This window comes from Sorghum bicolor, chromosome 3 (genome assembly GCF_000003195.3).
Source record: "Sorghum bicolor cultivar BTx623 chromosome 3, Sorghum_bicolor_NCBIv3, whole genome shotgun sequence".
Taxonomy (NCBI): domain Eukaryota; kingdom Viridiplantae; phylum Streptophyta; class Magnoliopsida; order Poales; family Poaceae; genus Sorghum; species Sorghum bicolor.
The window spans coordinates 61,200,803-61,228,177 of record NC_012872.2 but is presented as its reverse complement, the minus strand read 5'-3'; the positions used below and the strand labels follow the sequence as shown (position 1 = coordinate 61,228,177).

The 27,375-nt window shown below is 38.9% G+C and overlaps 1 protein-coding gene across 7 annotated transcripts; it reads left to right on the top strand.

The window, feature by feature from the left end:
* Nucleotides 3,538-27,309, top strand: LOC8059179 (myosin-17). 7 transcript variants are annotated; one of them, XM_021457491.1, is made up of 53 exons: nucleotides 3,538-3,936; nucleotides 4,610-4,738; nucleotides 6,533-6,676; nucleotides 6,760-6,905; nucleotides 7,010-7,166; nucleotides 7,311-7,369; nucleotides 8,481-8,640; nucleotides 8,740-8,889; nucleotides 9,001-9,137; nucleotides 9,236-9,382; nucleotides 9,457-9,558; nucleotides 9,658-9,715; nucleotides 9,797-9,898; nucleotides 11,389-11,426; nucleotides 11,711-11,837; nucleotides 11,931-12,098; nucleotides 12,682-12,813; nucleotides 12,898-13,007; nucleotides 13,091-13,151; nucleotides 14,130-14,307; nucleotides 14,403-14,608; nucleotides 14,750-14,869; nucleotides 14,944-15,042; nucleotides 15,210-15,398; nucleotides 15,732-15,871; nucleotides 16,536-16,703; nucleotides 16,927-17,094; nucleotides 17,431-17,598; nucleotides 17,754-17,921; nucleotides 19,932-20,099; nucleotides 20,176-20,343; nucleotides 20,880-21,047; nucleotides 21,203-21,370; nucleotides 21,452-21,619; nucleotides 21,737-21,904; nucleotides 22,214-22,381; nucleotides 22,551-22,718; nucleotides 22,824-22,991; nucleotides 23,236-23,403; nucleotides 23,494-23,703; nucleotides 23,815-23,935; nucleotides 24,022-24,114; nucleotides 24,206-24,286; nucleotides 24,364-24,558; nucleotides 24,908-25,252; nucleotides 25,331-25,462; nucleotides 25,553-25,623; nucleotides 25,704-25,803; nucleotides 25,876-25,932; nucleotides 26,169-26,225; nucleotides 26,308-26,388; nucleotides 26,478-26,560; nucleotides 26,657-27,309. In XM_021457491.1, the coding sequence occupies exons 1-53, from the start codon at nucleotides 3,934-3,936 to the stop codon at nucleotides 26,778-26,780; spliced, it is 7,164 nt and encodes a 2,387-aa protein (XP_021313166.1). In that variant the 5' UTR covers nucleotides 3,538-3,933; the 3' UTR covers nucleotides 26,781-27,309. The 7 variants fall into 7 exon arrangements, with proteins under 7 accessions (XP_021313166.1, XP_021313168.1, XP_021313167.1 ...); XM_021457492.1 differs by lacking the exon at nucleotides 21,737-21,904 and having other exon boundaries at nucleotides 3,539-3,936; XM_021457493.1 differs by lacking the exons at nucleotides 19,932-20,099; nucleotides 20,176-20,343.

The following is a 27,375-nucleotide window of genomic DNA, read 5'->3' as shown; positions in this document are numbered from 1 at the left end:
TTTGTTGATGTTTCTTATTTCTGCATTTCCAGAATACATACACGACGAGATGTAGTACATGTACAGCCCACTGTCAAAAAGTCCATCATACGTACTAAAAACGGGATGTCATGCACATGTGGTCCACGAGAATAAGAACTAGTTCGTCGCGCCCTGATAAGCTCCAATATTTATTTCCTTTGTGGAAGGATGGTAAGTTGCACAAATGACACATGGATCACAGCTACTACGCAGCACGATTACGCAGTATCAGAAAGATACAGATACACGGATACGGTATTTTTTCTTAAAAAAGCTGGTACACGGATGTGTTAGTATTTTTTGATATAAATAAACAATGATACATATTAAATTTTCAATACATTACTGTATAGTGCATACATTACAATGATACACCAAATTCACCAATAACAGTTCACTGTCCATATAATATGATAAATTGACAAATAAGCAACATATTTATAATTGCTTAAAATAAATAAAAATGTGCATACTCCGGGGATACGTATCGGCGGCATATCCTTCGTGTATCCGTATCCATGATATGCGTAGGATCACAGGATCAATTCTTACAGCAGCATCGCGGCTAAACGAGCGCCGTTGCCATCTCGGGTTCTATGATTAAACAGTCATAGCAGCTGCACAAAATGCACATATATGGCGGCACGGCGTACTCCCTCGATAGCAAATTATAAGTCATTCTAAAAATTTTAGAGAGTGCTTGCATGAGGCCAGCACTCCGTGCTCAGTTTGGTGCTTGCATGAGGCCATCCTCAGTGCAATTTTCATAGCCTAGTTTCTAACACATCCATATTTTGAAAACAGTGTAGGAGAGTTTCATCCCCATAAAACTCTTTTTACTCCCATAAACTCTTATCATCTCTCTCTTCATTAATATGGTGTCACATCAATAAATTTAATATCCATAAAACTCTAATGAAATCCCATTTAAACTGGCCTGAGAGTCAAGCTATCATCTATATCTGCCCTAAGATAAATAACATTTATGGTACCAACTAAGTGTCATTAGGTTGTTCATTACCTCCGTCCACAAAAGAATCGATTTTTAGAATCCGTGTTAGTCAAACTTTTTTAAGTTTGACTAACTTTATAGAAAAGAGTAACAACATCTATGACACAAAAATATCATCATATAAAATATATTCTATGATGCATCTAATGATACCATCAATTTTAGCATTTGTTTCTAGAAATTTGGTCAAAAATTTAAAAAGTTTGACTCAAGACAACTCTAGAAATTGATTCTTTCGTAGACGGAGGGAGTATATTTTTATAGTATACATATTTGATGTAATAAATATTTATAATTCTTCTTATAATTTTGGTTAAATTTAAAATACTTTGACCATCTAAATTTTTTAAAATGAATTATAATTTAGAGGAATAGAGGGAATAGAAAGGAGTACCCGAATACCCGGTAACCTGGCATAAGTAAACCGAGTTCGTGTTAGTCCTAGCCATAGCTTGGCGACCGGGAAGCAAAGCCAAGGGTGCATGTACGTACGCATATATATTTGAGAGATTTAATTGTATGGCTCTAAAAAAATGTCTCTTCTTTGTATGGTTTTTTTTTAATTTCTTTTTATGGCCCTCAAACAAACTTTCATTTTTTCTACGGTCTTTTGTCCGTTTTCAGTATTTAACGGTGTTAAGTGGAGGATAAAAGGACCATAATGCCCTTGGCGTCAAATTTTTTTCGTAATGTTTGGTTTGTTTCTTGTATATTTTGAGTAATAGTAAATAAATAAATTGATAATTTAGACACTATAACAATACATATTTGGATCACAATTAGACAACATCACAATACACTTATACAAGAAACAAACCAAACTTTGTGAAAAATTTTTCATTCCAGGGGTATTATGGTCTTTTTACCCTCCATTTAACACCATTAAGTGCTGAAAACGGACGGAAAACCATAGAAGGAATGAAAATTCGTTTAAGGGCCATAGAATGAAGTTCAAAAAAAAAGAAGTCATATAAGGAAGAAACATTTTTTTGAAGGAAGTTCAAAATCTCTCGTTTGACTGATAAGCCATGGCAGAAAGTACTGTCGGCTGATTTATTGTGAGAGAAAAACACTGCTGAATGGCTGCCAGATTTGGCTGATAAGCTCAAGCGAACCAGTGTATATCATGCAAACGCAGATAAAGACCTTGTTTAGTTTAAAAATTTTTACAAAATGAATATTGTAGTATTTTTGTTTGTATTTGACAAATATTATACAATCACGAACTAACTTGGTTTAAAAGATTCATCTCGTAAATTACAGATAAACTCTGTAATTATTTATTTCTTTTATCTATATTTAATGTTATATATATATATGTGTTTTAAGATTCGTTGTGACAGCAAATATGAAAAATTTTACATTTTTTTTTAAACTAAACAAGGCCAAAACCACAGCATGGAGGAGGCTCTCATCGCAGGATCCGGGTATACGAGTACGGCGGTGGCGGCATCACCTTTCCAGGTCGCCGCCACTCCTGCTCCCTCCGCCGAAAGCCATCCATTTTTTCCATCGACCCACCAAAAATGACGACACGCTGCCTAACTGTCGGCCAGGTGGCCCCCGCGGTCTCCCCCCAGCTCCCAGCGGCCAGTCCATCCACCCGGCTGCTGCCCCGCTGTCCAGTGTCCAGTCACTCCTCCCCCACGCACCTGTCATCCTAACGACCTTCCAAACCCGCCCAGTCAGAGAGAGAGAGAGAGAGAGAGCACTTCCCTCACGGCTCAACGGCACAGGTAAACACGGTCAGAATCGAAGTCAGATCACCTGCCGTGACGCCGACTCTGATCTCGCGAGGAATCACCCGATTAATCATATAAATAAAATCGTATCATATCAAATCATATTTTTTAAGACATCATATCAAACCATATTTTTTTATACAAAATCAAATAAACATAATTATCAAAACATATTTTTTATAAAGGAATCAAATAAAAATAATTTTATATCGAAATTGTGGATCTTTGACGGGATCTACAATTTTTTTAATTTTGATTTTTTTATTTAAAGTTATTAAGATGTAGAAAAAGTTAATAACATATTAGAGTATTTTAAAATTTTCACATCTGCAATCTATTAGAGTCAAAATCTAACGGAAATGATGTAGAAAGCAAAAGAAAGTTCAGACCCAAGGTTTTTCTAATGGTCTATTGGGAATTATAATTTTTTATAACGGTGCACATGGAAATGGAAAATCTCATAATCTTTTTTTTTTCAAAAAACTCATAATCTAATCCCTCCCTCCCGTTTCCAAGCCCAGCAGCCTTTTTCTTCTTCCCCGTCGCCGTCGCGCTCGCCTTTGATCCCCTCCACCTCCTGTTCTGTTCCTACCGCACCCATTCCCCAACTTTCTCCGCGCCCCTTGCTTTTGGAAGTGCCGCGCGCGTGCAGGTGCAGCCGCGCTGGTGCGCTCGTGGTGACGACCCGATCGCACGTTGGCGCGCGCGGGCGGCGCAGATTATTCCCCATTTTTCTAATTGCGTTACATGACAGTCACGCCCGGCTGGCTTCGCCTGGCTGTGGCTCCCCTTCCCTCGCCCCCACCCCCTCCTCGCTCGCTCGCGCTCTCTCTCTCCTCCTGTCGTGCCCGCGGTCGCGTCGCCCTCCACCACCACCACCACCCCACCAGCCTACCCGCCTCCGCGTCGCTGCTGCTGGTGCCACCGCCGTGCGCCTCCACCACGCGCGCCGCGCGTGCGCGTTCCCGGAGGCGGATCGCGGCTGCCGCTGAGGCGATCGGCGATCAGCGAGCGACCCAGGGGAGGAGATCGCCCGTCGGCGCCGCCGCTGCCGCCGCCGACCGAGCCGCGACTCCTCCCGTCCGGTCCCATCGCAGCTCCAGTCTGGGCCCGTCCCTCGAGGCAGGGCGGGGCGGCTCGATCGCCCGCAGATGAAACATGGTGCGTCGCTGGCTCTCGTGTTTCTGATTGTTTGTTGTGACGCTGATGTGTCCGACTGCGAGTTTGTCTTCTTCCGTTGGCGTCTGTTTTTGGCTGGGTTTGGAGGAGTATTCTGTGGTTTTGCAACTCGTGTTTGGGGGAAAGTGAAGTGAGATTGGAGTTGGCCTTTTCCGGAATTTGGAGCTTTCAATTCAATTTATTGAAGCCACGAACTGGTTCGATTTCTCTGGTACATTTGTTGGATAAGCTGAATTCTAGTTTTCTCGTGCAAAAGCAGAATGTAGCCACCACAAGTAGCTCATTTGTGCAGGCAGTTCGGATCATGTCGACACTAGCTCAACTTACTGGGTATATGTAGGAGTTGAATGAAGTAAAATTCAGTTAACTCTGGGGGATTAGATGAACTGTATAAGGCCCTAATTTGCTCCTGGTTTAGTTTCAGGATAGAAATGGACATTGCTGTAATTAGCTACACATTACATGTGATCGGACCTGGATTATTATTATATAAGAAACCTGAAGTGTAGTCGATAGACATGTTGTGCTCTGTGAAACCCACTGACCTTTTGCAGTCCATTGGGGTGCAATAATTTGATACGCATGTATGCTAATCTGTTGATCCACCTGGAATGCAATTTGACATGCTAAATTTGTTGCTTGTCACATTTTGCAGGCTTCGATGTCAAACATTGTCATAGGTTCTCATGTATGGGTGGAAGATAAAGATTTGTCCTGGGTTGATGGTGAGGTATTCCGAATTGATGGTCAAAATGCCCATGTTCGCACAACCAAGGGGAAGACGGTATGTGTTGCCCTGCTGCTGAAGTCTGTCACATCCCTGTTTAGTTTGTTTTTTGAGTTCTTCATAATTTTAGAATTCAGTTTCTGGCTCAGAGTGCTTACAATGTACTTTACTGTGTAGCAGCTTTGTTCTCATACATACTGTGTAGTGACTTGTGTTGGAAAAAAACAGTAGCACCCTATGTATTGCCAGGAAAATTTTGAAAACATTGATGAATAATGTAAATTGTCGATACCTATGAGTATTCTTTTTGTCTACCTAGCTAGTAATTCCTGCTTGCAGCTGCGTAACTACATAATGTCTTGAACAACATTAACTGATACCTCTCCGATAGATTGTGCTGCATCCACCTTTTAGGGAGAAAGAGGGGCGAGGGGGTTGGGGGGAAGGTTTCTCATGTCTTTGTCCACTTTCAAAGGTAGCAGCTAAAAAACACTGGAAATAACAAGCACATTTGATTATGCAAGCACCTTGGATGCTGAAAAACTGCTCTTGCAATATGGTGACTCATCAAAAGCACTGGAATGCTGTATACAGAAGCAGCATAACCAGTTTATAACCTTATATCTGGATTAGATGGGTGAGAGATTTCAAGACTGCAGTACGTGAAAAGGTACCCTAAAATATTGACAGGGAAAATGACATGCGTTAGCCACTCGGACACTGTACAGGTTTTGGAGTTCAGGTATCCATTTTATTGAAGACACTAAAACTTAACATTTAAAGTAACTGCAAGAGTGTAATGCTTTTGTTTTGATGAATCATGATTGACGCCAGATCCCTGTTCTCCAGATGCACGTGCCATTTCATCATATGTCAATGTAATAGGAGCAACCTTTGTGATTAGCAGTCTGCCTTTTTTGTTGACTACCCAGAGAGGCAGGAGCCCCAGGAAGTTAGGCAAGATGGTACCAAACACACAGGCTAGTAGAGAGTATAGTGCCTAAGCATCAGACATATCTTTTTCTTTAAACAATTACCAGTTGATTCACATGCACGCCAGACTCGCAAGTGTGTCACTATCACACACTTATGAATAGATCACTGAAAGAACTTGCATTTGTGTAACTCTACCGCACTGCATACCTTGGCTCCTCTTCCAGAGCAGTGAAACACTGATTATTATTGTGTATACTGTCTTTTTCTGGGCAAGACATGTGCAAAGATTTAGTAACTTCAGTTCATCACTAAGAAAAGCATAAAAGTGATTAAGAACACTACCATATGTACACTGGGGAATTTAAATGTGTTATGCCCCTTTTTTAAAAAAATGTGTTATGCCCTCCATTTATTTTTGTAAGGAATATTAGGATTGGAGAAGTGTTTCAAGGTATATTTTGATTATTAGTTTCTCTTACAATTATCATCAATTGCAAACCAATGTCTTGCTAAAACATATGTGAAATATGGATCTATTGACGTATCTTTCGTGCACTATACATACATATATTCTTACTCTTCTTAATATAATGATACGCATGTAAAAGGGTGTGTGTATGTGTGTGGCTGTATGGGGTTTCTAAACCCACTCCTTTACTCTTCTATGCAGCTCTCCTGCGTGTCCGAGAAAAAATATATATTCTTACTAATTAATGGTCCAAATTTACAATGTTTGACTTTTTAAAATTTTACTACACCCTACATTTTCAAATGGAAGGAGCAGTATTCAGTTTATGAGTTAATACTACATTGATACCATTGACATGTCAGTTTCCTTGTATCATTGCTGCTATACTGAAGTTCCTTTTTTTTTTTCTCTCATGAAACTGGTTATGCCTTTGCTTGTGTAATTAGGTCACTGCAAATATATCGGATATACACCCTAAAGACACAGAAGCACCACCTGATGGGGTGGATGACATGACAAGGTTATCATACTTGCATGAGCCTGGTGTTTTAGATAACCTGGCTGTCAGATATGCGAAAAATATCATTTATGTGAGTGATGCTTTATTACTTTATGGGAAACACAATTTTTATGTGAGTCAATTTTGTCTAATGCTCTTCTCTTGACTTCCCAGACCTACACTGGTAACATTCTGATTGCAATAAATCCATTCCAAAGGCTACCTAATCTGGTTGATGCCCGTACTATGGAAAAATACAAAGGTGCAAATCTTGGTGACCTAGATCCTCATGTATTTGCAATAGCTGACGTCTCCTACAGGTGAATGTTTATACTACTACCATTTAATGTAATTCATCAACTGCCAAGTGGGGGTGCCCCTATATTGATGGTACCATTTTGTGTTCATTTGAATAAGGAAACAGGCAAATGATAAATGAAGGAAAGAGTAACTCCATTTTGGTCAGTGGTGAAAGTGGTGCTGGTAAGACTGAAACTACGAAATTGTTGATGAGATATCTTGCATTTCTGGGTGGGCGATCCGGAACAGGAGAGAGGACAGTTGAACAGCAAGTTTTAGAAGTAAGTTAGAAATTTTCTCAACATTTCTTGCTGATGAAAACAAATGGTCCATTTGTCAAGACGATATGAAGGTCTTGTAAACTAGTAATTCAATTTGTAGATATCGTTTCCAATTTCCTCTACTTACTTATCTTTTGGATCCAGTCTAATCCAGTCCTTGAAGCCTTTGGGAATGCGAAAACTGTTCGGAACAACAACTCAAGGTAATTCCTTTTTCATGGATATCATAAACAGAACTCAGAAGATGTTCAACATGTCTGGTTGTAGACTTAAAGTGCAAAGCCTTGGTGGTAATACCAATAAGATGATTAGATGAAAATACTAAACCCTGGTGGTAGTACCTATTGTCTTGCATAACTGAGAGTATAATGAGATCACAATATCTGTACTAACTTAATTTACAGTTGAGTTTTTTTGGTGCATGAAACTAGATGGTATCAGAACCAAAGATCTTGTACTAGAGACAGTTCTAATGAAATCAATTTGCTTTCTCCCTCTGAGTCCTATGAGTCCTCACTCTTGGTGACCTAGGCATGTGAGGGAGGGTTAAAGTCTCAACAGCTAATTCATCGATTTTACAAGAATCCAAGTAATCAAAGGTATGGGCAACATCTGCGGTAACTGTGTTTGTTGAAGGCATGGTATATTATACAACGGAGATTATGACAAGGTGCCAAGGTGGCAATATTTCAATTCAAGACCTCAATTTGAAAGCTTGAAGTTTTGTAGCAACTGTTTAGTTTGGTGGCTGACATAATATCTAACTCAGAGCAGTTGCAGCAAGTCGGCAATTGACCGAAAAGGCTCATGTCGATATCACTTTAGGAAATCTTATAGCAGCTCTGGTGAAAACAAAATTACAAATTTATGTGGCATACTTAACCCTTTTCTGGTCACCGCAGTCACAAGTCAAACAAGCCTGTTGATTGATTTAACCGTGGTAATTTTAGACAACTACCTCCATTCCAAATTATAAGTCACTTTAGCTTTGTCCTAAGTCAAACTTTTCTAGCTTTGATCAAGTTTTTAGAGAAGTATATTAACTTTAATGAAACTAATTTGACGGTAGATGTTGGTGGATTTTTCTGTAAACTTGGTCAAAGTTTGAGAACTTTGACTTAGGACAAAACTAAAGTAACCTATACTTTGGAATGGAGGGAGTACAGCCGTTACATATTCTGTTAGAGGTCAAAATATTCCTAGCTCATCTGTTCTGTATCTTATATAAAACGAAATTTATATAAACTATCATTTTTTCCTCCGGTATTAAACAATGGTTCTGACTTGTTAACCTTTTCTGTCCATGTGGTGAAGTCGATTTGGTAAATTTGTTGAAATCCAGTTTGACAAGAGCGGTAAGATATCTGGTGCTGCCATTAGAACTTACTTGCTTGAGAGATCTCGGGTTTGCCAAATTAATAGTCCAGAGAGGAACTACCATTGCTTTTACTTCCTATGTGCAGCACCATCAGAGGTAAAGTTTTTTCCCAACCTTGGTGTAACTATTTGTTTCAGATCTTCTATCCAAGCTAGTTACATTTGCCATTTTTCTATGGAAAATGTGTGGCTGCAGGATCTTAAGAAGTATAAGCTTGGGGACCCATCGTCGTTTCACTATCTCAACCAGTCAGCTTGTATTAAAGTTGATGGAATCAATGATGCTGAGGAATACCTTGCAACAAGAAATGCAATGGACACTGTTGGCATCACTGATCAAGAACAGGTTTAAAAAATTCCTCCTATTTCAGTTTAGTAAGGAATTGTTCTTCCAGGGTGGATAAAGGAGATAGACAGTAAGTAATTCCTTTTTCTTAAATGGCATGACTGTTTACAGGAAGCTATATTCCGGGTTGTTGCTGCTGTGCTTCATCTTGGAAACATAAATTTTGCAAAAGGGAGAGAGGTAGATTCATCCATAATAAAGGATGACAAATCTAGATTCCATCTTAATACAGCAGGAGAGCTCTTAATGTATGACTAGTGTTTTCTGTTCTCCACTTCTCTTCACAACTTCAATGTTATATAGTATGTATTTATAATCCATGTTACACTTGGAATGACCATTACAGGTGTGATTGTGAGAAGTTGGAGAATGCCTTGATAAATAGGGAAATTAATACACCAGAAGGAGTGATTACCACAACAGTTGGTCCGAATTCTGCTACTATTAGCCGGGATGGTTTAGCAAAGCAGATATACTCTCGATTATTTGACTGGTAATAGACTTCACAATATATTCCTTACTAATTAAGTAGTTGTTTTCTAAGTGCATACACTTATACCATTGCAGGCTTGTAAACAGAATAAATGCATCGATAGGACAAGATCCAGACTCTAACAAACTGATTGGGGTACTTGACATATATGGCTTCGAAAGTTTTAAAACCAACAGGTAATTAATTAGTTCTAAAAAGAGCAGCAAATTTGTATTCTAGAAGACCTTTCTGGGGGGGGGGTGCTTACTCCTACTTTTATGTGACTGTAACAACAGTTTTGAACAACTGTGCATCAATTTTACCAATGAAAAACTCCAGCAACATTTTAATCAGGTATTGTGGAACTCATATTTTGGCAGAACTTTTCTTTTTATTGCTTGCATGAGCCAATTAATCTCGGTGCTTGTTATTTAGAATGTCTTCAAAATGGAACAAGAGGAATACACAAGGGAGCAAATTAATTGGAGTTACATAGAGTTTGTTGACAATCAAGATGTACTTGACCTGATTGAAAAGGTATGAGTTGGTTACTACATAAGATGCATTGCATTGAACCTCGCCTCAGGAAAAAAACGATGCATTGCCTTTGCGGTTACTAAGGTATTGATTTACTAAGATTAGTCTATTCCCAGCCTAGCTGTATTGCATAGGGATACAATGCCCTACACATGACAGTAATCGACACACTTGTGCTCTTGACTTCTTGCTGTTTATTTCTGCTAAAGATTCTGATTTGGATTACTTAGGCTAACCTAGGAGGGTAGCAATATAGTATTGCATACATGGGCCTCATGGGCTAATACTCACTCCTATACTCCAACACCCCCCGCAGTCCGAACTACCGTCGCAACGGAGTTTACAGACTGGACACGAAAGAAGTACAACACATGAGCCCCCCACCGACGCAACTAGCCACTGGTGATGTTGAGGCTGGAGCGGAACTCAGTGAAGGTCGAGGACGGGAGACCCTTGGTGAAGATGTCGACGAACTGGGAGGTGGCGGGTTGGGGAAAGCACTCACGCCCACCGGCATGCCCAGCCCGGCCGCGGCGCCCCCCGGCGTGCCCAGTCCGGCAGTGGTGACGATGGGCATGCCCAGTCCGGCCGCGGTGACGGCGGCCATCACAGCATTGGCATCGGCGGCCTCCACTGCGCCATCCTCGGCGCCCAGAGTCAGGTCGCCCACGTGTACGCCATCGGCACCCGCACCTGGAGCCGTGGCCGGGGCTTCCGTGGCCAGGGCCACTGTGCCTGGTGTGGCCGCGGCCAGGGGGACCGCGCCTGGAGCGCAGTGCCCAGAGCCGCCGCACCTGGGGGTCGCGCGCCCAGGGCCCCGCCGCCAGGAGAAGTCGAGCGGCGGCGGCGGCGCCAGCGGGAGGAGTGGCGTCTGTTGGAGAAGCGGCGGCGGCTGCAGCTTGCGCCCACGTGTAGCTGGGAAGAGGGGGAAAGGAGTGGAAGTAGGTGGGAGGAGGAGGAGGAGGGCGGCCAGCCATGGCTGCCTGGCAGGTGGCTGCAGGTGGCTGGCGGCTGGGGAGGGAGGAGGGAGACGAAAACCTAAACCTAGCTTGATACCATGCTAAAGATTCTGATTTGGATTACTTAGGCTAACCCTAGGAGGGTAGCAATATAGTATGGCAGACATGGGCCTCATCGGCCAATACCCACTCCTATATATTGAGTTGCATGCACCAACCAGTTCAACCCAAAAGCTTAAGCTGATGGGGAGAGGTGGGCAATTCACTTATATTCCAACACTTCCCCTCACGTGGAGGCTCCCTCAGGCCTCAGACGTGGAATAGGAGCGAGCAACAATTATTTTATTTAATTGCGCTAACCAGGATTCGAACTCAACCATATTGAGTTGCATGCACCAACCAGTTCAACCCAAAAGCTTCTTGATGAAGCCTGGTCACTTATATTCCAACACTATACTCCAACAATTTCTATCTATTTCCACCTATTATCCTTTATATTCTTATGTTGAGCTATCATTTTTCTGTGTCCAGAAACCAGGTGGCATTATTGCACTTCTTGATGAAGCCTGGTGAGTTTACATGTATCATATTTTCATTTGACCAAGCTATATTTCTATGCTTATGTATGCCTGGTGATGAGAGCTGAAATTGTTTAGATGCTTCCAGTAGGACTGTTTGTAGTTGGTGCATTTCCAGATCCTACTTTACGAATTTTACTGAATTGAACATCCAGTGTCCACTTCCAAATTAATTGTTTCACATATTAATCAAGGATTTTCATTCTTGCATCAGTTTTGTGAATACATGCGTCTAACAACAGTTATCTTCTTTTGTGCTGAAATGCATCCATCAGCATGTTTCCAAAGTCCACACATGAGACATTGTCTCAGAAGCTGTACGAAAAGTTCAAGAACCACAAAAGATTTACCAAGCCAAAGCTTTCTCGTACTGCATTTACAATTCAACATTATGCTGGAGATGTAAGTATTTCCTACTGGTGTTTGAGAAAAAAAAACATGCCGTTCAGTGTTCATGTTTTTGCCTGAGTATCGTTTTCCTTCTTTATTCCCTAGGTAACATATCAGTCTGATCAATTCCTGGACAAGAACAAGGACTATGTGGTAGCAGAGCATCAAGAATTACTTAATGCTTCTAAGTGCTCTTTTGTATCAGGGTTATTTCCACCAGCAACAGAAGAGAACACAAAATCATCAAAATCATCAATTGCAACTCGCTTTAAGGTAATATTTCTACAATATTTAATTTGTGCTGTATAAACCATTGCCATCTCCATACTACTGATTATCTTTTCTCTATAATCTATAAGTTGGGAATAGTAGATTGTATTGGATTGAGTCTCATCGGCTGATTATACACAGTATATAGGACTAACACCTCACATTGGTAGGCAATGTGGTACCACAACTCAATCTTACAGATGTGGTGGGCTGGTTGGCTGTGCAGCCCAACTCAGGCCCATATACACATATACGTCTTAACACTTTCTACAATCATTTTAGTGCAGAAAAATAAATCTGTTTAGTGGACTTTATAATGTTTTGTACTTTAGACGCTGTTGCTTTGATACTTAATTGAACTTTAGGAGCCTATTTGACAATATCAAAGAACAGGTATTCAATTTCCCAGTAAAGAAGTCCTGACATGTGTGTGTGGCAGTGTGGGTTGTATGCTTTGTAATCTTTTGAATGCAATGCTATACACCTCTCCTGCATATTCGAGAAAAAAGAATGGGGATCTCATGACATTTGCTTTGCTGTTAGCGTTTCTGTGTATTTGATTCTGATTACTGAATGTAATTTGCAGGTGCAACTTCACGAGCTCATGGAGACTTTGAGCTCTACAGAGCCACATTACATCAGATGTATAAAACCAAATAGTGTCCTTAAGCCTGGCATTTTTGAGAATACCAATGTTCTGCAGCAGCTTCGATGCTCTGTAAGGAAAATATCCCACACATCTTTGCCAAATTTCTAGATGCTCATTTTATGGTGCAGTTCGCTAATGATGCCATCCTAATAGGGTGTTCTTGAAGCCATTAGAATCAGCTGTGCTGGTTATCCCACAAGGAAACAATTTCATGATTTTCTACATCGCTTTCGTGTTCTTGCTCCTGAAATTTTGAAAGAGAAGTAAGTATCATTGTTCTACAATGGAATGCCCTCCCACCCCCCCATTTCTATTCTGTAATTATGACCATGTTCTTTTCTGATAGAAATGATGAAAAAGTCTCCTGTCAAAAGATTTTGGACAAAATGGGACTACAGGGTTATCAGGTGAAAAACACTTTACTTACCAATCTCCTTAGCATGTACCAATATGGACAGGTTTCTCCTCTTCACAACTTTTAAAAAATGATAGTGCATAAAGTCTGAGAAGTTATTCCTTGGGCAGGTCTTGTGAGTTCGGATAGGCATGTTGTTTGGGTTTCAGTAGGGCTCTAGGGTATGTTATGTTCTAAGATGGCAAGTTCAATTGATTCGAGTTAAAAGACATTTTATTGTTGTATGTAGACCACATAAATTACCAAAAAGATTCAAAGAATAAGGCACTGAGTTCACTGGAATGGGTAGAACTTAAAATCCTGGTTAATCACCAGCTTACCACAAAGAACTCATGAGTCTTTAAGCAGTGGCGGACCCAAGAACTCCATGTCTGGTGAAGGTCTAACTTTGTACTGTGATGGAGGCCCCTAGTGCCCGGGCTCAGGTGCCGCCATGCAGGGTCACCAGGCCCTAGGTCTGCCCCTGGCTTTTTTTTTCCGAGAACATGCGTGACATGTATTTCATTAAGAAGAAAAGGAAAGTTCAAGTACAGCCTGCGGTAATCCAAAGATTACTGAAACACACCAAACTCACAGGAAGTCCAAAGTTGAGATTACATTAAGACATGAAAAGCAGTCAACAGCCCTAAACACGTAGGGCGTCGACAGCTCCCAGGACCCTGAAACCTGCAGCTATCCACATAGACACCTCTTGAAGGATGGTCTGCCCCTGGCTTTAAATATAGCATTGGTTCTTGGTGGGGTTCATTGTGGTTGGAGTGGAGTAACGGTGTTTGTAAAAGATGTAATGATTGTGGTTTAGGCAGTGGCTACTGCCAGGCATTTTGTAACCTTTGTTTCGCTTTCTTGTTTAAGATTATTTCTTCATACATTTGAGTCACAAAATATTTTATCTTAGTATCATATAAAATTGTATGCTAAGTTTATATACTCATTGCTCTCATTCTGTAAAATATGTTCTGAGCAACAGATAGGAATAACTAAGGTATTCCTGAGGGCTGGTCAAATGGCTGAACTGGATGCCAGAAGAACAGAGATGAGAAACAATGCAGCAAGAGGTGTTCAGAGTCAATTCCGTACTCATGTTGCTCGTGAACAGTTCCTAGTACTACGGGACGCATCAATTTGTTTGCAATCTTTAGTTAGAGGTAAACTCTTTCTGTATAGCACTTGATGTAAAATGCCTGCTCATGGCCATAGTGGAGCCTTGTACATATACTAAGATCTATATTTTCAATTACAGCAAGATTGGCTTGTAAGCAACATGAATTACTGAGACAACAAGCAGCAGCTTTGAGAATTCAGAAAAATGCCCGATGGTATTTTGCCTGGAAAACTTATTACCAACTGCGGTTGTCAGCCATTACATTGCAGGCTGGGCTAAGGGCCATGGCAGCTCGTAATGAATTCACCTTTAGAAAGAGAAATAAAGCTTCAGTCCATATCCAGGTAGGTTAGCAGTTCTTACAGCAATTTGCTGCTATTTTTACTATTATACTGCAGATGGATAGATGTTGCTATACGTGTTCTTGTAAATTTTTTTTTTTTGCTTCTTTTTTTGACCATCAATATGAGACTTCTTTCCTGCAGTCCCAGTGGCGATGCCACAGAGATTACTCAAATTATATGAAGTTGAGGAGAGCTGCACTAACATATCAGTGTGCTTGGCGAAGAAGGGTTGCTAGGAAGGAGCTGAGGAAGCTCAGAATGGTACTTGAGCAACTATTATGGTATTCATTCTGTAAAATTTACTCTAAGCTTGTTATGGGTTGCGTGTTTCCTAGGCTGCAAGAGATACACAGGCTCTAAAGGTGGCCAAAGAGAAACTTGAGGAACGTGTGGAAGAGCTAACAAGCCGCCTGGACCGAGAGAAGAAACTAAGGGTCAATACTTGGTCTTGAACAATGTTTAAATACTTGTTATATGTGCCTATTCTTTGAACCAAGAAGTACATCATGTTGCATCCTGTATTGGCACATGTTGCAACTACAGTTTTCATCCTTATAGACATAGCATCTATGGATCGTACTCATGTATATTCAATTTACAGGTTGATTTGGAGAAGTCCAAAGCAGAAGAAGTTTCCAAATTGAAAGAAGCTCTTCAGGAGATGGAGCAGCGAGTAGAAGAAGTCAAAGCGATGCAGGAACAAGAATCAGCAAAAAAGGCTGTTGAAGAAGCTCTAGCTCAAGAAAGAGAAAAGATCAGTTTATTGACTACTGAAATTGAGGGCCTAAAGGTATGTTCATCCATAATATTCTGCTTTGTTTTTATTGAGTTGCATGCACCAACCAGTTCAACCCAAAAGCTTAAGCTGATGGGGAGAGGTGAGCAATTCACTTATATTCCAACATTTTCAACTGATCTACAAACAGAAGGATTCAAACAAGGACTTATTCTGTTTTATCAAATGGATAATCTTAAGTTCATACAGTCAATAGTATGCTAACATAACATTTCTCTTAGAATTTAATTAACTTGTACCCTTGTTCACAAAAAAAGTTGTACCCTAAACTTAGCATGTTAGGCAGTGCTCAGAATGTTTGACAGTGGGTGCATGCTATTATTACAGGCTCTGCTAGTAGCTGAACGAGAGGAGAATGATGTAGCAAAGAAAGCACATGCTAATGCTCTAGAAACAAATGAAGAGTTAAATAAGAAAGTCAGTGATGCAGATGAAAAGATCAAACAATTTAGTGATACTGTACAGAGGTTTGTTGCTTAATTTTCTGAACTTCGAGACATTATTTCTTGACTCTTATACAGAGCTGGTCCACATGCATTTAGTATTCAGGTTCTAGCAGTGTTGGAATGGAAATTGTTATAGCAGCGGCATTAGCAGTCAAACATATCCACTATCCTAGTGGAGTCCAAAATTTTTTTGCTGCCAAAATGAGATTTGAACTTAGAACTGTCTAGATTTGGGGAAAAAAAATCTTACCTATGTTGAAGGGATATTCCCTTGTCATTGTTGTTTAAGGAGCCATGATTAGAGATTCATATATATTTCAACATACATGCTCATGCATAGAATGGTACAACCACATAAATTTCCCTGTTCATATATTATTTCATGTGACAGTTGGATTTTATATGCAAGATACAGAATTTATTCATTTGGGACCAAGAATTGAACCAATCTGACTGTTGCAGGTCTAGAATTTTATTTGCAGGGGTACTACACAATGTAGTGATTTAAAACGATTGGGGTCTTGTTAATTTAAACAACTGAGAGGTTGTATTGCCTTTCCTAGATTCACTCCGTAGGTTCCAATTGCTCCGGAAGTTGTCAGTTTCTGAATCTGATAGGTGGTAAAGTTCTGCATTTTAGGCATTACTCTGATAATTCAAAGTTTCCTTTTCTCTATCGGCACAGACTAGAAGGGACTGTAAGAGAACACGAGGCCCTTTTACTAACCGAAAGACAACAAAATGAAGCAGCTAATGCTGCACTTGCTGAATCTCAAGCAAGAAATGAAGTATTGGTAAGCAAGCTTGAAGATGCTGTGAAACAAAATGATCTCCTCCATGAAGCTGCTCAAAGGTTAGTGTTTATTCCAGAAAGTAATGTGGCAAACTCTGCAAATTGTAGCATCATCAATAATCCCTAATTTGCATATTTATAATGCCATAACTATTCTTTAAGAACAAATAATGGCCTAATAACACAGTGACATTAATTATTGTTAGCTGTACAGATTTAATCTTGTTTCTTTTCATCCTTCTATATGTGTTCCATATAGTTTGCATCTTGTTGTTGAATGCAGATTTGAAGAAGCTACGAAAAATTTGGAATCTTCACTGACATTTGAGAAGCAACGACATGAGGCAAATTTGATACAATTAGCTGAAGCACGAGAAAAGATTGAAGAACTTCAAAGAGAAGTTGGGGACACTGATGAAAAATCCACCCTGCTTCAGACTAGTATACAAAGGTTTTTCTTTTCTTTTCTTCCCTTTTGCAAGAGTTCTAACCTCCTGTGATAATGCATTGAGTTTTTTGAGCAAATTTGTCATGTGATGTTTCCTTTGAAACTATATATTTAATATTTTAATAAAACTCTGAGAATTCCTTTTTACCTTTGTGGGGACACATCAAGAGAGAGCATGCTGTAAGAAAATAATATCAAGAAAATACAAAAGATACTTTTTGAGTCAATAAACTAAAAATATACAATGTATGGATCTATTTGCATGGAGAAGGGGAAGGGATTAACCCCTCACTTTTTGTGAGACTAATAGTTGTTTCTTTCTTTGATTTGTGGACATAGCCTTGAAGAAAGGTTAAGAGAGAAGGATGCTCTATTGATAACAGAGAGACTAGAAAGTGAAGCAACTAAGAAATCTCTCAATGAATCTGAGGATAGAAACCAGGACTTAGTAATGAAAATTGAAGTTACTGAGAAAGACATTGCTCACTTCCAAGAAACTGTCCAAAGGTCTGTTGCTTAATGTTTAACTTGCCCTATTTTTATGCTTGAGGGCGGTTCATTTCTGTTTTGTGTCCTTATTCTGCAGTCATGATCTTGCTGTTAATAAATCAATCTACATGTCACTAGCCTCTTAGCTTATCTTTTGTTCCCCATTGGTTTAGACATGAAGAAAATATGGCAGCACTGGAAACTTCGTTGAGATCTGAAAGGCAGCAAAATGATGCAATCGTGAAACAACTAGCTGAATCCCAGGGGGAAGTAGGAGAGTTACAAAGGAAGCTTGAAGATGCTTGTGCCAGAAATAGTCTTCTTCAAGATTCTTTACAGAGGTTCCATTCTTACCTTAACCTTAAATCGGTATCCAGTGTGATGTCTAGTTGCCTAGTTATCCTTCTGTCAAAATCACACATCATGTTAGTGAACTCATATGGATAAGTACTTTTTGCCCTGTAAGTCTATAATCTATTCCTTTTCCAGGATAAACATTTTGCTAAATAATTTTAAGAAAAATCAAGAAATAAGTGCAGCAGTTACAAAAATATTATGAGTTAGATAGATAGATGAAGAATAACTTAAAAAAGGGAATATATTGAACATGGTTACATTTGCAATGTTGCATGCTCGATTAGATTGTCACACAGAACATGATTACCTTAGTTAAAAAAAACTAGTTTGTGTGTTTTTTCTTTCTCGCTCTTGGATGCTTGTTGCATGCACGCTTTTCATGTCTCACCTGTACAGGTTTTGTCTTCCTTTCCTGTAACTCTCTTTTTCTTCTTTCCTTTTATAATAATAAAATAAATTGCACAGTAGGGGATGCCTGTACTGTATCATTAGTTTTTAAATTAGATTTGGTACATTAGAGGCTATGGCACCAACTTCTGTTCAAAGCATACAATAGCTGTTCGAAACTTCAAATGGTATGGATAAGTTCCAGTTTTTCTCTCCCTTCCATGTGCATAAAGGCTACTCTTCATGCTGTTTTAATGTTTTCTTGCCTCTAACTTTGATCCTAGGTGCCATCTGGGATTAGAAACAAATAGACCAGAATGAAATATTACAAAGAAATAGCCAGGAACCAGTTCCCGTTCTGATTCTAGTTGGCCTCTGTTCTATTCTAGCATGCCATATCTTCCGTTTTGCATTATTTTCCTCAAGGCTTTCCTGTTTCTTCTTTAAGTTTTGGATAAAAATAAATACACCAGTGAAATAGTACTAAGAACTAGAAGTTCTAATTGTAGTTTCGTCTGTTCTATTCTTGTTTGCCATATCTCCTATTCTCCATTATTTTCCTCAAGGCTTTCTCGTTTCCATTGTTGTTTAAGTAGAAGTTTTGTGTTTGCATCATCTTGCATATGTGTTAGCATCAACATTCCTTTAAAATTAGCCCAAAGCTATTTCCGAACCAACGGGTACCACTTGTCCTGTTGGCTTTTCCACCCTTTCTTCTTGTCTCTAACTCTCTATCACTGTGGAGTAAAGCTTGAAACACCAGTAAAATTCTCTTTCAAAGGAACAAAAGTGAAGAATTCCAAAAAAGCACTTAATAGCACTGAAAAGAGAAAATTTTAAGTTGATTATGGAAGTCAAAGGCACTGCCAAAAAGATGTCAATTATTTAGTTCCCTAATATATGGTCATCTAGTGGCATATTTTTTGTGTGTGTTGAAGAATTGCAGCATCATGATAAATTGATAATACCTGTTACCAACTGCGAAATGACGAAAATGAAGTGGCAATAAAAGAATAAGAACTAGCTGAGGTTCAAAAGAAACAATATATATGGCAAGGAGAATCATAGATCCCGATAAGAAAACAAAGTTGTGAATCGCTGTGTTTTTGATGGAGCTAACCCAAGCTTACCAACCTCCATCTCAGCCTTTAGGGAGGAGTTACTACAGTGGTCGCTTGCTGGGGCTCAAGGGGTTTCTTTTCTCCTTGCCCAAGCACCAGCAGCCTCTTAATTGAGGGTCTGTTGTTTCCTGGTCAAGTCTTAGCAAATCTTTTTTAGCTAGTTAGATCTTTTGTTTTGTATATATGGGCGGGTTACAGGCCCTTTACTCTGTAACATTTTGGGGCTCTTTACCCTTTTTTATCTTCTTAATATATTGATGCGCACCTCTCCTGCGCGTTCGAGAAAAAAAAAATTGGTGTACCAGCTACTGTAAGCTTGTCAAGTTTACACTACTCATTCTTGATGATCTAGAACTACTTTAGCTTTAACCAGAGGAGAATCAAGTTATCTTTCTTTTTTTGTTAGAGATCCCAATGTCGTTTTTAGTAAATTTTTTGTGAGGCCTTTTGAGTAGTCACATTGTATTCTTTCTCAATACACCTTAGACTTGAAGAAGATGCTACTACAAGAGAGGCTTTAATGGTAACTGAAAGGAAAGAAACTGAAGTGACAAAAAAGACACTAACTGAAGCTCTGGATCAAATCGAGGAATTAGTCAAAGAAGTTGAGTGTGCTAACCACAGTGTGCATCAGCTTCAAGATAGTATACAGAGGTACTGCAACATAGCAGTCATTTATGGTACCTAATTTTATTTCTTAGATTTTTACCATTTTTATCCATGAACGTAGACTGGAACAAACTGCAGTTGCAAGAGAAGCAACTTTACTAACAGAACGTCAGGAAAAAGATGCAACATCAAAAGCATTAGCAGAGGCACAAGGGAGGATCGAAGGTTTACTGAAGGAAATTTATTCTGCTAATAGAAAAACCGATCAACTTCAAAGTACTATAGAAAGGTTTGTTGTTTTTATTACCGGAAAATCACTTACGTACCCTGTGTTTACCTCCATTTGCAAACATCCTGTTGCATGGGGGCTCATTACAGCTATTGAGTGCTCATGTACTCTTGTAATCTTCCTCACTTTCAACTTTGGGTGTTGTCAGTGGCCATGCCTAATTTGGAGTAGATGCTGTTGCAGCTATTAGCCCATTGTTATTGTAGAATAGTTGGAGTGGAAGAAAACTATGTGAATATAAGATGATGATGATGTCATTGTTCTGTGGCTAGTGGATGACCCGTCGACCCTTCTGTACAATGAGTCAGGACTGGTTGAGATTAAGTGGAATAGTAAATTAAGGAAGCCATGTTCACGAATTCTGTAGAACCCAATTCCCAATTCTTATGTGTTGACACAGGAGATGTTAAGTAATTGCTCACTTGTTGAATGGGTGTACTTGAAAAATACTTGCCATTTGATGACACCTGGTTTGATTGTCTATTTGATCATCAAATTTATGAATCGTAGCTGTTGTAATCTGATCCTGAACGTAGGTTAGAAGAGGGTGCAACAACAACGGATGCTCTTTACTTAGCAGAAAGAAAAGAACATGATCAAACGAAGAAATCACTCTCTGAAGCTCAAGAAACAAACAAGGAGTTACAAAAAAAAATTGTGGAAGCTGAGAAAAACATAGATCAGCTTCTGGAGAATGTGGAAAGGTCCGTTTTTGTTTTGCTAACTCTATTTGGTAGTTTGTCATAACTAGCAGCTAAACTGAATTATTGTGCACTAAACAGTACTATAAAGATCCACTCGTATCATTTTTAACCTTCTGAGCTAACACTGGTTTCCTGAATTTCACTCAATAATATAGACTTGAAAAAGATGCAACTACGAGAGAGTCTTTACTGCTTACAACAATGCAAAGCTATGATGACACCACAAAATTGCTGCTTGAATCTCAAGAGAAAAACCGAGAGTTAGTGCACAAAGTAGAGGAGTCAGATAGCAAAATTGTTCTGCTTGAAGATTCAGTAAAAAGGTTTAATTTCTTTTCTTACAAGTACTGTTAAATTCAAACCAACTTTACACTAAGTTTAACACTTCTCTTCTTTACACATAGACTCGAAGAAATTACTGCAGATAAAGATTCTTTATTGGCTATAGAAAGACATGAAAACAGTGAAACCAAGAAAGAATTAGCTGGTTCTCAGAAAAAGATTGCGGAATTGCTAACTGAAGTGCAAGATACTCGTGCAAATATTGCAGAACTTGAGGACTCGGTTAGGAGGTCTGTAACTTCTCCTTATAGGGATGGGTCATCCTTCTCTATTCTGACTTCAGTTCACTAACCTTATTTTATCTTCAATTGCATAACACGACAATGTGTTCCAATCCATGTGCATAGACTCGAAGGAAATTTGGCAGTAACTGAAGCTTTATTGCTAACTGAAAAGGAACAGAATGCTTCCACCTTAAAATTACTTGCAGAAGCACAATTGAGAATTGAAGAATTAATAAAAAAACTTGAAGGTTCAGATAGAAAATCTGATAGCCTTCAGGATACAATAACAAGGTCAGATTGATTTCTTTCTTTCCCCTGTTTTCTTGGGTAGTTTGAAGAATTTTCCACTTTGTTCATGCGTCAGTAAGATCACAGAATGGCAAATCTTCAAATGATCTCCATAATAGTGGAAAAAAAAACAACAATCCCCCCCCCCCTTTTTTCTGTTTGTAATGGTTGGGAATCTTTACTGCATGCATTGTTTTTCTGAGGTCATCCTCATATTTCTTTTGTATAGTCGAGATCATATACCCCAACTAAACATTGATCTTTGTCAATTTATGACTTAGTACTGATTTTCCCCCCCCCTTTCCCATTCAGACTTGAACAAGATGTCACTGCCAAAGAGGCACTATTGCTTACAGAAAAGCAGGCACACGAGGAAACAAGGAAGACTCTCACTGAAACTCAGGAAAAGAGTGAAGAACTTCTGAAGAAAATTCATGATAGTGATAAACATATTCTTCAGCTTCAGTTTACTATACAGAGGTCCATTATTGTTCCTAGGTTTACTTGTTCCAACGTATGAACTTACGCTAGATTGCAGATAGTCAAATTTGCACCTGAATTTTTTTTGTCTAGGGCACTAATTATTTGCAGAACAGTTCCCATCCCTCAAATACTTGACATATAGTCTTATTTTCTTTTACAAAAACAGGCTTGAGGAAACTACAGTTGCAAATGAGAATTTGCTGTTGAGGGAGAGGGAGCAGAATGACACAACAACAAAAGCACACAATGAAAGTCAAGAAAAATATGAAGAATTACTAACCAAATTTATTGATGTTGACAGGAAAATCGACCTTCTTCAAGATACCATAGAAAGGTATGTGATCTGCCCTTTCTTATTGGGGTCTTGTTGGTGCTTGCATGTCATGGCAATGCATATAGTTGTGAGATTCTAATGCTTCATTCCATTCCTTCAATTCAGGCTTGGAGAAAATACAACAACAAAGGATTCTCTGTTGCTATCAGAGAGACATGAAAAGGATGCTATTAAGAAAACACTTACTGAGGCCGAGGAGAAAAATGAAGAGTTACTGATGAAAGTTGAAGATGCTAATGAAAAAATAGGACACCTTCAAACTACGATAAATACGTGTGTACCTTCTCTGATGCTTTGTCAATGGTTTATCCATACTTATTCAGAAGGTGGTGGTGGGGGTATGTGTGTGCTGAGGGGTGGGGGGTGGGGACTGTAGCAATACAAAAAAAAAACTGTACCTTGCCTAATGATTTTACAATGTTTTATACATATTCACACCTCCCATCATGTGCGCATGCGTGTCCATAAGCCCATCATTTGCTATATTGAATTATAAAATTGTTCCTGAACAAAACAGGCTTGAAGATAATGTAGCCGCAAAAGATGTTTCTTTAGAAGCTGCAATGAAGGAAAATGATGCAATCAGGAAATCTCTTACTGAAGCTCAAGAGAGAAATGATGAATTACTCAAGAAAATTAGTGATAGTGAATACAGGATCCATTTACTTCAAGACACGGTACAAAAGTAAGTATTGCCATTCTCTACTTATCTTTCTGAAATTGCCATATGCTGGTATTATTGTTTTGAAATCTAATACTTTCTTCTCTGAAACAGGCTTCAAGTAGATGCAATATCGAGATTGTCTTCTTTTGTAATGGAAAAACAAGAAAGTGATGCTGCAAAGAGAGCTGTTACTGAAGCTCATGAAAGAAATGAAGATTTACTGAAGAGAAATGAGGACCTCCTCAAGAGGAATGATGATTTAATTAAGAAAATTGAAGACTCTAGTAAAATTGTCACTCAACTTCAGGAAGCTCTACAAAGGTGTGCACTTCCATACTTCATGTTCCATTATCTCAAATAGATGTACCAGGTACTTTTGTATGTCACTACGAACTCCAACCAAATAATTCTTACTCATCCTTCCATGAATAGACTTGAAGGAAAAGCATCCAACTTAGAGGCTGAGAACCAAATTCTTCGTCAACAAGCAACTTCAACTCCACCATCTACTGCTAAATCTCCAGCTTCACGCTTAAAGATCTCAAGGATCCATGTAAAGTCTCCCTTTAAGTACATTCTTTAAATATACTTTGCGTAGTCATTCAACACTTAAAATTGGAATTGATGCTTATTTTACAGAGAAGTCCAGAGAATGGCCATATTTTCAATGGTGACATTAGGCAAACTGAAATGAAACCCTCAACTGGCACATCAGAAGCAATAACCTCAGCCGTGAGTTTAACCATATAGCTGCATAACACAAATGTGAAGGATATCTCAAAAAAATGAGCTGTTAAATTATGCGTTTGAAATATGTTTATAGGCCAATGTTCCTGACTTGGGCGACCAAAAAGATTTTGAACATGGAGAAAAACTGCAAAGAATACCAAAACAGAAATATCAGGTATGGTAAATACTGTTTGTTGAATTTAACTCTTAATTTTATTGTTGTATTGATAGTTTTTTTTATTCTTTTTGAAGCCTTCCCATCACCAGCAGCCCCAGGACGATCAGCAGTGGTTACTCACTTGTATTTCACAATATCTTGGATTTTCTGGGAGCAAACCTGTTGCAGCTCTCCTTATATACCAATGCTTTCTCCATTGGAAATCATTTGAAGCCATGAAGACAAGTGTCTTTGACAACGTTTTGCATGCTATAAACTCAGCCACAGAGGTTCCCACCACTTAGTTTGATCTTTATTTTTAATTATTTCATCATATTCTGTTTAAGAACCATTGCTGCTGATGGAGCACTACTTCTACTTTGATGAAAATAACTACATAATTTTTTAGTCAAATCTTTCAGTAATCTGAACATAGAACCACATCCATTCAACATGTAAATGAAGTAAAGATGGGTGATATTGGAGCCCACATGTGCAAAACTGAAAAGGGAAATAAGTTACATGCCAACTTTTGCAATCCCTTTTTTCTCCATCTATTTGTTATATCGCATACAAGACAGCATCATGCTATTGTACTAGAATTTGGCTAATTGTCCTTTTTATTTTCTTCCCTTAAAGGCTCAAAATGACATGAGAACATTGGCGTATTGGTTGTCCAACTTATCTACATTAACAGTTCTCCTTCAACGGTCATTCAAAACTACTAGGACGGCAATCTCAACTCCGCAAAGGAGAAGATTTTCATCGGAGAGGATCTTTCATGGAAATCAAACTTCAAATGCTGGGCTTGCTTATCTCAGTGGTCAATCAGTTGTTGGATCTGCTGGATTGCCCCAAGTTGAAGCAAAATATCCTGCTTTGCTATTCAAACAGCAGCTCGTGGATCTAATTGAAAAGGTTTATGGCATGATAAGTGACAGCGTGAAGAAGGAGCTAAATCCTTTGCTTGAATTGTGTATACAGGTACTGCTACCTGAAAAATGAATATTGGTTCAAACTTTTTATCCCCATTGAATGATGTCTAAACACAAAACTTGTCAGGATCCACGAACTTCTCATTCAAGTATCGCAAAAGGCAATCTTAATGGCATGGGTCAACAGAACCAACTCACACATTGGCTGGGCATAGTGAAAATCCTCACTAGCTACTTGGATGTACTGAGGGCAAATCATGTAAGTGCTAAACTATTATTGACCTGTCCCCTGTGGCATCCATTAGTAAAATGTTCTGAATGTATCTGTCTTACTCTATCAAATTTGCAGGTTCCATCAATTCTGGTGCATAAACTTTTCACTCAAATATTCTCACTGATTGATGTTCAACTATTTAACCGGTAAACATTTTGTCCTTGTTATGATGTTATCTTGTCTTGATATATGTAATGTTTCTCTAAGATATTTGCTTTGAAACTAGATTACTTTTGCGTCGCGAGTGCTGTTCTTTTAGTAATGGGGAATATGTGAGAGCTGGACTAGCTGAACTAAAACATTGGTCCGACAATGCTACAAGAGAGGTTGATTACATACCTGTTTTGCGATGGTTTTCCCCAAATGTCATTGGCTTATATGTTATATGTTTCACACAGTTTGCAGGTTCAGCGTGGGAGGCATTGAAGCATATTAGACAAGCTGTCGATTTCCTGGTGCGGCAACACTTACTTTAGTACTACCTCCAGTCACTAAAATATGACATTTTAGACACAAAAATAGGTGAATATAATGTTTCAGGCACAAAAATAGGTAGAGAACAAGTCATTTATACTGTCTGAAATGTGATACTTACTTGACTGGTGGTAGTACTAGATAAAATTTTCTAATATTATTTCAGTTGATAATTTTCTAATCATAAATACATTGATCCCTCCTACTCTTTTATCAGGTGATTTCTCTTAAGCCAATGAGAACATTAAGAGAGATACGCACTGATGTGTGCCCTGTAAGTAGTTTTCTTGACCAAGTTTCTTCTGCTGCTTATCTTTTCGCTTATGGTTGTACTTGTATTTTTATTGTCTCTTTAGGCCCTCAGCATACAACAGCTAGAGCGAATAGTTAGTATGTACTGGGATGATGTGAATGGTACAAACACTATTTCAGCAGAGGTAAGTTGGTCAGTTTCCCTAATATAGTTTATGATGTTTTGCTACATTTGGTTTGTGTTCTTTTCTTTAATATAGTTTATGATCTATAGTTTACATCAAGCTTGAAATCTGCGGTACGTGAGGAATCAAATATGGCCACAAGTTTTTCTATACTGCTAGATGATGATTCCAGGTTTGTTATGCGTGAAAAATGTTATCCACATTATTTTTAAAAGAAATCTATTACTACTGATATTTAATGGTTTCCCTCATTCAATCCTTAATGCAGTATACCTTTTTCACTTGATGATATTACAAAGACATTGCCAGTCATTGAGGTGGCTGATGATGACTTTCTGCCATTTGTCCATGAAAACCCAAGCTTTGCGTTTTTATTGCAAAGAGGGGAGTAGTCAATTTTTTCTCACCCACCTGTGGATAAGTCAGGATTCCTGCCTAGGATGTACAGTACGCGTGATTCTTTCTGTACCAGGTAGCAAGGCATTAAAGATTAGATGCTAGGTGAGCTTTATAGGCTTCTGGGTTTTATTGATTTGTTTATTGATTGTATATTTGTATTCAGGTTTTCCTTGCCATTTTTCTCTCTCTTTGTAGTCATTTTTTGGGCTTGTATACTAGGGGCTAAGGGCAGAAGGCCCTTCCCTGTAAGCATAGTAGCACAAGGTTTTGCTGTAGGTAGGGAAAGCTGTACATGTGTTGTAAAGGATTATAAAAGGGGGGGAAAGTAGCGTTATCCTGCTGGTGTGTAGTGATGGCTTTGTGGTTCGTGTGTTGCTTACCTTTGATCATGTATTATTAGTTCGTCATATATTATTTATTGAATTAGTGTACTGCACACCAGTTCCATTGTGCATAACTTACACACTGAAGACTTTGTTCTGGGATGCCAGTCTTAATGAGTAATCTGTTACGGTACAGAAATGTCATGTTTACTTCCAGATCTTCTGTACTGAACACAAATAATTACCGATTGGTTTTGTTTTTTGT